The sequence below is a fragment of the Artibeus jamaicensis genome, unplaced genomic scaffold (assembly GCF_021234435.1).
Source record: "Artibeus jamaicensis isolate MK-2021 breed Jamaican fruit bat unplaced genomic scaffold, CSHL_Jam_final contig_477, whole genome shotgun sequence".
Taxonomy (NCBI): domain Eukaryota; kingdom Metazoa; phylum Chordata; class Mammalia; order Chiroptera; family Phyllostomidae; genus Artibeus; species Artibeus jamaicensis.
This window is the reverse complement of record NW_026521854.1, coordinates 3,769,817-3,783,494: the sequence shown is the minus strand read 5'-3', so window position 1 is coordinate 3,783,494 and position 13,678 is coordinate 3,769,817. Positions and strand designations below refer to the sequence as shown.

General features: G+C 46.3%; 1 protein-coding gene across 1 annotated transcript in view; it reads right to left on the bottom strand.

Annotated features, from left to right (window-relative positions):
* Positions 1–13,678, bottom strand: part of BIN3 (bridging integrator 3) — a 41,868-nt gene that overhangs the window by 15,326 nt on the left and 12,864 nt on the right. Inside the window, exon 2 of the mRNA XM_037152608.2 lies at positions 2,689–2,737. Coding sequence (XP_037008503.1) covers positions 2,689–2,737 — 49 coding nt within the window. The remainder of the gene's footprint in view (positions 1–2,688; positions 2,738–13,678) is intronic.

Here is a 13,678-nt window from a genome sequence, read left to right as displayed (position 1 = left end):
GCAACAGGACAGCGATGAGGCTGACAGCCCTCATCTTGCCCATGGAATTCCTTCTCAAGTGAAGGCCCAGTGTGCTGGGGCTCTGCCTGCCTCCACAGAGCACCCGCCTAGTTAGGGATCAAAGTGGGTGCTTCCCTTTGGGTGGGAGGCCCAGGGGCACCTTGCATCTGGGAGCTCTCCCAGCCCCCCAGGCTATGGAGGGAGGTGCAGCTTCCTCTGACCCAAGGCGCCCCAGCTACTTTATGGGACTGTGAGAGTAGATGGGAGCAAGCAGAGGCTGGGACAGGGAGGCCCGCTGGCCAACCCCACAGAGAGCAGGCTGCTCCAGCCGGCGCTGTGGCATGGCCGCATCTGCGTGAAAGGTCTGGGTGCGGGAGAGCCAAGAGGGCGGCCGAGGACACAGTGCTTTCTTTGTGTCTGAAGGTTGGCAGCCTTGAGCCAAAAACCTCTTGAAACTCCCTTTCCTCATGGGAAGAAGTGTTCACTTCTGTACCCATGACAGGGTACGGTGACTTCCAATAACCCGGTCTGTGGCCCTGTCTGCTTGACTCCCTGAAAGTGCCTGGGCAAGAACAACAGAGAGCGTCCCCACTGGTGGGGGCAGGTGCAAAGACACGGAGGCGACCACCCAGCCCTGGCCTGGTTGTGGGGCCAGTAGAGGCTTGTGAAGTGGAGAAGGAGCCTCTGAAAAGGCAGGGTCTTGCTGCAGACACTTCAGTGCCACCTGGGAGTCGAGGGCAAACACCTCTCTTCTGGCCTGCACTTCACTGCACTGGGGAATCCAGCTGCCGGCGGAGTCCTTGGTGGGTTATCACATCGACTCTTCCTGCCACACAGTTAGTGTTCACTGAAGCCTCAATACGTGCCAGACACTGTGCAAAGTGCCTCACCCTCACTACACAAGGGAGAAAGCTGGGCCTTGGGGAGGGGAGGGGACTTGCCGGAGCCAGGATGGGAATCCAGGCGGGGGCGCTTCCCAACCCACTTCTCACCCACTCCTTGACGCCCAGTCTGTGAGGGGAGCGGGTGCCCCAGTGAGGGGACCCCAGCTTCACCCCAAGAGAGGCCACTGTGAGGAAGGGGCGAGGGCGCCACGGGCCCACAGAGGCCTGCACAGGCGCAGCGTTTCCTTCGCCTGCCTCTGCCCTTCCCAGGGGAGGCCCTGCCACTCCTAGACGAAAACACCCACAGACCTTCCGTCAACAGACTCTGGCAAAGCACCCAGAAACTGTATTCTGGGCTATAGTTCTCTGTGGAGAACAAGACCATCTCCATAAGGGATGGGGGGTCAGGAGGGGTTTTTGTTTGTTTTGGTTTTTGCTAGTGAATGTTGGGAATAAAAGACCCTTTTCAAAACCACTTCCCTTTCAGATCTGCCCTGGATTAAACTCTGGAGACCCAAAGCCACACCTTCCCACTTCCTGTAGCCGGCTGGAGCCCAACACTTGCACGCCCAGATTCTTTGCGCTTCAAGCTGAGAGCCTCCACAGATGGTGAGCCGCGGCATGGGAGGTAAACTCGGAGTCTGTCCCAGGCCAGCCTTTGCCTGGAAAAGGGGGAGGACCCTTTAACACGGGCCCATTTCCTTTTCAGTGACCTAACTTTGGACTAGTCAGAGACAGAGCCATTGGCCAGATGTTTGCCGAACCCCCCCCTCCACCAACTTCTGAAGCTCTATTTTTCCTGCAGTTCTGGGTCCTGAGCCAAGTCCTGAGTCCTGGGACGAGGTCGTTAAGACAAGGAGAAGCACCCGGGCTGCAGGGACTGTCAAGGGCCTGCCCTTGGCTTCCTGGAGCCAGCACGTCCAGAGACGGTGGACAGTTATAGCCTCCCACGTGAAAACCAAGGGCCTTGCTCAGAGCTGTGGGGGAGGGGGCTGGAGCGACCCTTCTTTGCCGGGGTCCCTAGCCTCGGGAGACTTCACCTGAGTGAGGCAGCGGGAAGCCACGGCGCGCGCACCGGACGGACGCTGCACCTGGAGGTCTGACTCCAGCTGTCAGCACGAGCTTCTCCCAACCTCAGAAAGTCACCATCACTGCACTGCCCGAGTCCTCACAGGGAACAGCAGGGGCTGGCGGCACTAACTGGGCCTCTCAGGGCTTCCCGTTCTAACTTTCTAAGAATCTACGATTCTCTTCCTCTCCCATTCTGGAGACAAAATAGGGACAAAAACCGTGAGCTTACAGGAGGAAGGATTCAGTGCCCCCCCCCCCCGCCCCCCGCCCCGCCCCAGCCCTGGTGCTGAGCGGCTCTGGGTCCTGGCCAGGAGTGCGTTTAGCAGCGGAGACAAACGGACCCTGGGAAGCTTCCTGGTTGCTCACGGGCCTGAGGCAGAGGCCTGGGATGTGTCCTTGGCCAGAGTCCCTGCTTCGGGCTCCCTCTCAGGAACGTTCAGACTGAGCCCAGAGATGAGCTGTCAGGAGCAGTGCGTTCCTTCCCGCCTGAGGAACCCACCTCTTCCACCCGCCCCGGCCGAGCGGAAGGCGGCCCACGTCCCAGGACAGGAGGCCCCTGCAAGCCCCCGTCCACACGAAGTTCCAGAGGCCCACAACCCGGAGAGACGAGGCCCAGGTTCTGCCCCCCCAGCCTCGTAAGGGGTTGGGTCAAAGCTCCGGTTCTTCGCTCCCTCACAGCGAAGGCCGTGTGAGACAGAATGGAGTCTCAGAAAGAAAGAACAGGGCTACTCACTGTCTTTGGGACAATCTGTTTCTTGGGCTGCCCAATCTTGAAAGGAATCCTGTAAGATAGAGACAGAGAGGGGTGTTAGGAGAAATGGGGATATGTCCAAACGAAACTGATGAAATACAGCCCCCCGTCCCCAGAAGGGTCAAGAAAAGTGGCGGGGCTCGCTCCCTGCCGCTTGTACCATGTGCCCGGTGGGTTGAGGACCATCGTCCTTCCACGTACAGCGTCAGATGGAAGGCCTGGGCACCACCTGCTGCCCCAGAGCACCTGCCCTGACAGCCTGCAGTTCAAATGCACTGCGAAGGGGAGGCACTGTACAAATAACAGTCCCCGCCGCTGTGTCTCAAGGGGCTGCAGGTCAGAAACTACAGGCTTGCTTGGATCGCTGCTATCCTTCGAAACATCTCTAAAAACACCCTAAGAACCACATATCTATATCAGGTGCCTCACTACTTCTCCACAGAGGGACAGACTGTGGCTCTGCGGGGCTGCCTCTAAGGCTGGGGAGAGGTGACAAATTGCAGGGGCATTAAGGACCAGCCAGGCTGGGCCATTTCCCATGAGAACTGACAGAAACCAAATGCCCCCAACTCCTAGAAGAACGTGAAGTCCAGCCCCAGTCTGCCGTGAACTTGCCAGGGGGCCCTGAACCTCAGGCTCCCCACTTAGAAAAGGAAGGCAGCTGGGCATAAGGGCAGGCACTGGCCGAGGAGTCGCCGCCTGAGCAGCAGCAACCCTGCCTCCTCTCCACGGAGCAGGCAACCTCTGCCCTCTGCCTTAACTTCCCACTCACTCTGAAGCAAGAGGGTTGAGCTGGATAATCTGGAAGCTTCCTTAAGGAGCTCAGCATTTTATGACTCTACAATTCTGGGAAGAAAAGCAGTGTGGCCAGGCTGGGAGGCAAAAGGCAAACAGTGTGCCCCACCATCTATGGACAGTGGACTTCACGTCTCCCCAGGGAGGGGTGAGGTGGGCACCCCTGCGGTCAGTTCAGGGAGAGGGCTCCAGTAGGAGCTCCACAGGAGCAGCTTAGAGCACCGCTCCCCCTACTCTCAGTCTCTTCCATTCAAACCTGCCGCTCGCTCTCAGGGCTGCACCTGCCCCTCCACACCTTCCTCTCCCAGAGCCTGGCTTCTCTTGGCCCAAACTGACCAACACTGTTGCTAAACCCAGTGGTATAATTAGCCACCGATAATAACCCCAGACAGCGATCTGGTTAGAAGACGGGCCTGCCTGAGTCACAGTGGTTTAAATTTAATTTCTGGAGGACATCCTGTTTATTGTTAAACCACCCCATAATTTGGCAGTGTTAACCCTTTTGGGACTGGCTGATTCACGTGGCTTCTGTAAACAAATCATCTCTGGCTATGTAATTACCAGGGGGAAAGGTAAGGTATGGAACTGAAAAGGGAAGAAAAAATAAAATTGCTATTTCCCTTTCTCAGACCGAATGAGGAAGGTTAAGGACAGATGAGTTCCTTGGTCCCTTTCCTGGGCCCCCAGTTACGTGCCCCCAGAATCAGATGACAGTGGACTGACAGGATGGTTTTGGGTAGTGAACAACTGCCCTCAAGGACCATTTTGGTGACAGTGCAAATGAGGTCCAGGTGGCATTGCGAAAAGACTGATCCTGACTTGCACAAAGCACATGGTGGTGTAAAAAGATCTGGACCGGGAACCAGAAAACCTGGTCTCAGCCTCTGACTAGTTCTGTATTCTGAACAAAAGGCAGTCTCTCCGGAGCTCAGTTTGTAAACCCTAACACTGAGGAGTTGGAATAGATGGTCCTTCCAGCTCATCTACAACATCAGTTCTAAACCAAATCTCCATTCTGAGAACATGGGGGCAGGGTGAGTGTGCTAAAGACTTCTCAGAGTGGCCTTTGACAGGATTCTAACTCGGAGCCTCACACTACAGGGGAGGGACCAAGAAATGAGGAACTCAGAGTCCATTATTGGTGGAACCACAGCCTCTTTCTCAATCTTAATTTAGAACCACAGTATTTTTAGAACTGTAAGTTACCATAGAAATCTCCCCCCGTTTAACCCTCTCTTTTCGCAGATGAGAAAGCAGATTTGGAGAGGTCCAGTGACTAGCCCAGGGCCACTCTGCCAGGTCACCACAGAACCAGGAACGCACTGCTGGGGCCCTGACGTCCTGTCCAGTTCTCTAATAGTTTAATACTCGCTCACACAAATTGGTCATACAGTTGTCTCTGGGTACCTGGCGGGGGCAGGGTCCAGGATTCCCTGCAGACACCAAATCTGCAGATGCGTAAGTCCCGCAGATACCGAGGCACAGAACAGTGGCCCTCTGCCCACAGCCTCCCAGCCGTGGATGCTGCTGTCGACATGCGGCTGACAGAGCCCACGGATGCGAGACTGAGGGTGCGAAGGGCCAACTGTGTGTGTTTTAAGGAACTATGGATGCTCATTAGAGAAAACTTAAGAAATACAGGAAAGTATAAAAGAGAAAAAAAGGGAGGTGGGGACCCAAAACAGTCTAGTCTCCTATCTAAAAGACAACCAAGGTTATTATTTTGGTATTAGTTAGATTTCAAAAATTTGCAGGAAAAAAACCCGAAGCAAATACGCTTAATGTCGGCACTGGTTAACTCTAGGTGGCAAGAGTATGACCACTATTTTCTTTGTACTTTCTGTATTTTTCAAATAAACTAAAAAAATTATTTTAGTTTTCTTTTCGCCTACAAAAATAACACCTGACCAGTGCCAAAAACATGGAAAACATTGAAAAACACAAGTAACAAACACACACACGCTCCCAAAGAAAATAAACAGTAATAACCTGAACTTCAGTGTGTGTACATGTGTACACATGTACATATACATGCATTTAAAAAATAGAGGAAACACGCCATGATTTTATACGTGTCTAGTTTTCATCGGCCTGATTTCTGAGAGCGACCTAGTGCTCCATTACACACCTGTACCACCAGTTTTATTTTCGTAACCCACATTCCTTACTGGTGGTCACTTCAACTGTTTTGAATTTTTCTCCTATATTCTAAATAAAAAACTCTAACAGTACAGTCTCTGTGCACACCAAGCACTGGTCACCTGGGGTAAATTCTTAGGGTTGAAACTGCAGGGTCAAAAGATACACACGTGCTCAAGGCTTTGATATATTTGCCAACTGCCCTAGGGACACACTGAAACAGTTTGCATTTTTTAAAAGATGGAAATAGTTAACATTTTACCACCAGCCATTTGGCCTGTTTATCAGGACTTATCCTGGCTTGGGGTTTGCCTTTTCCCTTTGGACGTGTGTGTGTTTAAGGTACAGAAGCTTGTGCCGAGTATGAAGTCAAATCCAGCAAATTTCTCTTTGCCTTCACGATTTCTTCTTTTGGTGTCATCATACTGGGAAATACCTGCCCCTTCCACCTCAACATAAAAATCCACCTTTGCTACTCTATTCCCTTCATGATTTCCCTTTATTCATCTAAGTCTTACCTTTACCAAATTTATACATGTGAGTAGCTGAATGAGGCACTGGGCTTTGTTAAGCAGAGTATGAGGCTCTAGGCCCCCGAGTCTCATGTCTGAGAGGAGCACTACCACCTGCACTGGGCTTTTGGTCTGCCCCTTCCCCTCTCCACATAAAAATGCTCTTATTGCTGCATCCTGAGCATTAGGTTTTAGGCACTAGCTACTAACTTTTTATTTTGGAAGAGGAAGATATAACTAAGCAAAGAAACCTTTTCATGGTCTCCACTTTTGTAACATAAAGGCACATTTGCAACCCCTTTCCTCTCAGTACAGTTCTATTATGACTTGGCGAGGGCAACACTAAGTAAACTATTAGGAGCATAACAGGATGCACTTTCCTTCTGCACATGGCAGCCAGCAGACTCTGCAGCTCAGCCAGGCACTCAGAAGACTGCAGTTCTGGCTGATGCACACTGAACTGTAACTTTTAGAGTTCCCAAGCCAGACTACCACTCTGAAATTCCTGGCCAATGGAGACTAGTACTGTTTTGAAACACTAAATTGTGGGGCAATTTGTTACACGGCAATATGTACCTAGTAGCATTGCATACTTTTTTGTTTTCATTACAATGAATAACTATCACTTTTCTTTCACATGCTTGATTTTTCACGTATTTCCCCTAATTCTATCTCAGGTGTCTAAATTTCCTCCCAATACATTCATTTCTACCAGGTATTCTATTGCTGCCACTCTGGCCTGCTCCAGCCTGAGTGGATCGCCCCCACTGTGGTGTGCGGCAGGCCTCCTGGGCTCCCCCTTCACCTTCCTCACAGGGGTTCCTTCCCCATGCCCAGGAATTTTGACATCTGAATTCTGTGTCTTCCTTTTTTTGTTTGTTTGTTTAATCCTCATTTGGGTGGAGAGAAAGTGTGTGGGAGAGAATTTTTTAATCTCTGCTTACTAAGACACTTTTTAGTCTGCTGCCGCACTGGTTAGTTTGACTGGGTATAGAATCAGAGGCTAAGTGCGATTTCTTTCAGTCTCGAAGGCGCTGCTTCACTGGAGCCTCATTTCCCAGCACCGCTGTGATTTCCATCCTTCGGATGTGACCTGCTGTTTGTTTTATGTGAGCTTCTCAGTTCGTATGTTCATGTGCCTTATGGACCTAATTTCATCCATTGTGCTGGGTTCCTCAACAGGACTCTTTCAATTTGGCAATTTATAATCTTTCCTTCTGAGATTAAAAACAAAATTTTGTTGTCGTTGATCCCTTACCCCCACTTTCTGTTTCTTCCTTCTGAAATTCTTACAATTTTGATGCTGGCCCTCTTTGGATTGCCCTCTAATTTTCTATTTCTCAATGCTTTCTTATCTTCTAATACGTCTCAAGAGTTTTTAATTTCCTGTATTTTTAATTTCCAAGAGCTCTTTTTATTTTTCAGAATGTTTTTTTTTATGGTATTGTTTTTATTTTATGGATGCCTTATCTGAGGATCTTAATGACAGCTTCACGAAAGTTGCTCCTTCCTTTGTAGTCTGTTTCCCTCCTAGTGGCTTTTTGCTGTTTTAGCCTCATTGTTCATGCTAAATACTTCCTTTGGATGTGTGGTAATTCTTGGTTATCTATCTGCTCACATATATGACTGGGGACAAAACAGCTGACTAGAAGCAGTGAGTATGTGAATAATGTCGGTCTGTTGTGTAGAGTGATCTGGCCAAGCAGTTTTGAGGGAACCCGATGTGTGTATCTATTTTTTTCTCCTGGGCAGGTAAAATTCCCTAGAGAAGATTCTTCCACGCGCATGACTTGGAAATACAGGCCCAGCTCAGCAGCCCCATGGCTCAGGGAGTAGAAGAGGTCGTGTGCGCACATGTGAGCACACGCCACATGCGCTCACTCGCCTCACCCTCCTGCCTTCCGTGCGGGTGTCCTGCCTTCGACTGAGCTTGACGTGGGTCTGGGTTTTTGGGCCTGAAGCTTATGCATTTTTGCATGTCCTCTTAAAGAAAAGGAATACAAAGTTACAAATGTAAAAATAGGCATGAGAGCAAATGTTTAGAGAGAGAAAAGAGCATAATAAATTACAAGTTATAAAAGCTGACAAATAATATGAACATCAGAAAAATCACAAATAACCTAATACTTTTATTAATCAGCTGCCTGACACACCTCTGTATTTATTTCCTTGAAATTTTTTGGCTGCATAGTCTATGATTGCCTCTTCATGTGACACAGAGTTGGTAACACCATTTTCTTAGAGAAAAAAAGAATGATAATTCAGTAGTGGCAATATATAAATGTAATATAAATTTTAGGATTGCTGTAAAATTAGGAAAATCTCATGTTTCTTTTATAAATAAACTAAGATTTCAGATCACATTTAAAGTTTTCTTGTACAGTGACTAATCTTAATGCTTTCTGCATTGAGTAACCAGTTTGTCACTGGCGTCCTTGTAGGAGGGATTATCATGAATTATTTTTTCCCCTTTTTTTGATATTTTGTTTATTTTTCAAATTATATTTTATTGATTATGCTATTATAATCATCTGGTCTTTCCCCAGTGCCCCCCTCCACTCCCTCAGGCAATCCTTACCCCTTTGTATATGTCTATGGGTCATGTGTGTAAGTAACTAACTGCTTTTCTCTTGCTGCTTTTAAGATTCTCTCTTTATCTTTAACCTTTGGCTTCTCTATTTCCTATATGGTACTTTACATCCTCATGGCTATTCTGTAACTACCTATTTGTACTTATTTTTTTTTTAGCATTTTTAAAAGATTTTATTTATTTTAGAGAGACAGAAAGGGAAGGAGAAAGAGGCAGAGAAATATCAACGTGTGGCAGATACATCAATTGGGTTGCCTCTCACACACCCCCAGCTAGGGACCCAGCCTACAATCCAGGCATGAGATGCAACTGGGAACTGAACTGGTGACCCTTTGGTCCACGGGCTGGCAATCAACCCACTGAACCACACCAGCCAGGGCCCTTTTTGTATTCTTAATTCCCTCACCTCTTCATTCTCCTATAGCCCCCTCCCATCTGGCAACTATCAAAACACTCTCTGTACCCATGACTCTGTCTGTTCTTCTTGTTTGCTTAGTTTGTTTTTAGATCCAATTGACAGTTATGTATTTACTGCCATTTTATTGTTCATAGTTTTGATCTTGTTTTTCTTAAATAAGTCCCTTTAACATTTCATATAATAATGGTTTGGTGGTGATGAACTCCTTTAGTGTTTTTTTTTTTGTCTGGGAAGCACTTTATCTGCCCTTCTATTCCAAATGATAGCTTTGCTGGGTAGAGCAATCTTGGCTGTAGGTCCCTACTTTTCATGACTTTGAATATTTCTTGCCAATCCCTTCTAGCCTGCAAAGTTTTAGAGAAATCAGTTGACAGTTTTATGGGAACTCTCCTGCAGGTAACTATTTTTCCTTGCTGCTTTTAAGATTCTCTATCTTTCTTTACCTTTTGGCACTTTGATTATGATGTGTCATGGAGTGGGCCTCTTTGCATCCATCTTGTTTGGGACTTTCTGTGCTCCCTGGACTTGCATGTCTATTTCCTTCACCAAATTAGGGAAGTTTTCTTTCATTATTTTTCAAGTAGATTTCCCATTTCTTGCTCTTTCTCCTATTCTGGCACCCATATGATGCGAATGTTGGACTCTGAAGTTGTACCAGAGGCTGCTTATACTATCCTCAATTTTTGGATTCTTTTTTTCTTCTTGTTAATCTATTTGGCTATTGTTTGCTTCTTGTTCCAAATCATTGATTTGATGCTCAGCTTCATCCACTCTACTACTGTTTCCCTGTAAATTGTTCTTTATTTCAATCAGTGTATCCTTCGTTTCTGATTGGACTTTTTTATGCTGCTCACTAAGTTCCTTGAGCATCCTTTTTTTCCCCCATTTTTTTTTAATTTTAAGAGAGAGGGGAAGGGAGGGAGAAAGAGGGAAACAGTAGTGTGAGTGTGTGGTTGCCTGATGTGGCCCCTACTGGGGACCTGACCCACAACCTAGGCATGTGCCCTGACTGGGAATTGAACTGGTGACCCTTTGGTTCCCAGCGCTCAATCCACTGAGCTACACCAGCCACACCAGCCAGGACCCTTGAGCACCTCATACTGTTTTGAACTCTGCATCTGATAGATTGCTCATCTCCATTTTGTTTAGTTCTTCTGGAATTTTTATATGTTCTTTCATTTGGGCCATGTTTCTTCTTATTTTAGCAGCTTCCCTGTGTTTGTTTCTATGTATTAGGTAGAGCTGCTTTGACTCTGTGTCTTGGTAGTATGGCCTAATATAGCAGGTATCCTATAAGGTCTGGTGGCGCAGCCCCTCCATCACCCGAGCTGGGTACTTGAGGTGCACCATTAGTGTGGGCTAAGTACACCCTCATCTTGTACTTGAGCCTTGATTACTGTTGGCAGATCAATGTGAGGGATTTATCCAGTCAGCTGCAAGTATTGGTTGTGACCACTGACCACAAACCTCTGCCCTCCATGGAGGATCAGCTGTTCAGGGGCAGGATGGTGTTGCTCCAATGTGGTCTATAGCTGTCCACTGGATCCACTGGTCCTGGGGTTCCCAGGTGGTACAGGCCAAGGTCAGCCCCTACCTGTGTTTTGCCCAGGGCCAACCTTCCTGAGTTATAAAGCAATCTGAGATGGCTGCTACTTGTGCTGGGCTCGGAGATCCCCAGGGAAAGCCAATCTGTGAACCTAGGCTGGCTGCTGCTAGTGCGGGCCTGGGACTCACTAAGACTATCTGGGTTTTTTTTTGTTGTTTTTTTTTTGATAGGATTTAGGAAGTGGTGAAGAGTGAGCCAATACTAGCCATTCGTATGGAAAAGCAGCTCGAGTGGGCTTGTAAAGTAGGTGGGGTGGAGTCTCTAGGGATCTCCAAAGCAGCATTAGCCAGGTTGACGGAGTCTTAGATATGGCACCACCTTGCTGGCTCAGTCTGGATGGATGTGGTTTCTTTAATTCCGTAGTCGTCAGACTTCCATTCAATTTGATTTCTGACAGGTCTGAGTGATGGTTGTTTTATATCTTACTTGTAGTTTTGATGAGGTTGCATGAAGAAGTGAGCCATGTCTACCTAACTGCCATCTTGACTGGAAGTTCCATGAGTTCTATGCTATCTTCATTATGCCTTTCATGTTAAATCCACCAGGAATTTACATGTTTTATCAAGGTGTTATTTGATTTGCTCCTCTTCACTTGGCCTATCAATCATTGTTCCATCCCATTATTTCTAAAATGGATCTTACTCTTAATTACTAGCTTTGGGTATAATTTTAAAATGTTTTGTTACACTTTGTTTTCAGAATAATATCTATTGATGTAATGGCTCATCTCTGTCACTTGTTTTGTGTCCCATTATCTTTGATCTAATTCCCCCTTTATTTTTTAAATAAATTTAAAGATGTCCCCAAAAGGTACCCTTTGTGTATTTCCAACTCAAAAGTCTGTAATTTCTCACTTGTTTTTAAAGTTTTCTAAAAATGTATTTACAAACTCAACCCCTACTTCCCCTGCCCTATCCTCCAAAAGGTACAGGCTACTCCAAAGCTGCCTGACCTACAAAGTGAAGTGAGTGTAGTATAACTACATCCTGAAGTTCAGAAAAACATAGGACCATGTGAACGCATGCTCGGGTTCCTTTCCTCCAGGGCCTTGGACATGGAGGGAAAGGGTCCCAAAGGTTAAGTTTCATTAGTGTCACACAGTATATCCACTTTTGTGTGCCCTGGGGTGGAAACTCCACGTCACACTCCCCGGGGGAGTCCCTTCATTCTTCTGGTGGGATGAGGGGCTGTCTCCCAGTGAAATGGAGTTGGGGAGGAGATGGCAGGGCTCTGACCTTCATCGTGAACAGCTCCTGAACTGAGTGCCAGCCTTCATCCTACTTCTAGAAGTACACAGTGCCACCAATTCCTGAACGTTTGAGAATTCAGTGGTGTAAGCTAAATGGCTCTTGGTTTCTTAAATGCCAATTTGGCTTTGGCTTTCTTGGAACTGCTAAGTCAGTTACCGCATGTAAGTGCATTCCACTTCCCAAATGATGCCACTTCTATTCTCCCTACATTTGCAGATTTATGTCTTTTTTAAAAAATCACTTTACTATGTTTTTTTTTGGTGGGATTTGTGAGAGTAAGAAATTAGATGTATGTATTTTAACTGCCATCTTTACTCAGAACCTGGTTTAATTTTTAAGTCATAGCTTTATTGAAATGTAACTCGTATGCCATAACATTTATCCTTTTAAAGTAAACAATTTGGTTGCTTTTAGTATATTCAGAGAGTTGTGCATCCATCACCACTATCTAATTTCAGAACATTTTCATCACCCCCGAAAGAACTCCATCTCTATCAGCTGTCACTTCCCATATCTCCACGGCCCCCAGCAATGACTCATCTGCTTTCTGTCTCTACGGCTTTGCCCCTTCAGGCCATTTCATATAAGTGGAATCACATAATATTTGGTCTTTTGTGTTAGCTTCTTTCACTTAGCCAATGTTTTCACGGATTTTGTTGTTGTATGTGTCAGTACTTCGTTCCTTTTTTATCACTGAGTAATATTTTTATCCATTCATCAGGTGATGAATATCTGTTTTCTTTTCTACTTTTTGACTATTATGAATAATGCTGCTATGAAAACTCATGTACAGGTTTTTGTGTGAATATATGTCTTCATCTCCTTTGGACATATATACCTAGGAGTGAGACTGCTGGGCCATATGTTAAGGCAACGTTGAACCTTTCGAGGAACTGCCAGCCTGTTCTTCAACGTGGCTGCACCATCTCACGTTCCTGCTGGCAGCGCAGGGAGGGCTCCCACTGCTCCCCTCTTCACCAACACTCATCGCTGTCTGTCTGCTTTGCCTTCTTCTTCTTCTTCTTTTTTTTTTTAAAGCAATTCTAGTGTGTATGAGGGCTATTCCACTGTGGCTTTGATTTGCCTTTCTCTAATGACTGACGATGATGAGCATCTTTTCATGTATTTACTGGTTATTTGTGTATTTTCTCTGAAGAAACATCTATTCCATCCTTTGCCTATTTAAAAAATGGGCTTTCTTTTTTTTATTGTTCAGTTGTAAAAGTTCTTTGTATTTTGGGGTACACGTCCCTAATCAGGTATGATTTGCAAATACTTTCTCTTTTGGGGTTTATTTTTTATTTTTTTACTTAATGGTGTCCTTTGAAGCACAAAAGTTTTGGAATTTGAAGAAGTGCTTTTGGTATTGTATTTGTGAATTCTTTACCAAATCCAAGGTCATAAAGACTTACCCCTATGTTTTCTTTTTAGAGTTTTATAGTTTTAGCTCTTAAATTCAGGTCTTTGGTCCATTTTGAGTTAATTTTTACATATGGTGTGAGGTAAGGTTTCAACTTCAATTCTTTTGCATGTAAATATCCAGTTACCCAGCACTGCTGAAAAGACTATTCCTTCCCAGTTGAACTGTCCTGGTTTCCTTCTTAAAAATCAACTGACCATACATATACAAGGAGGAACCCCCCAAATGCCTCAGGAATTTAT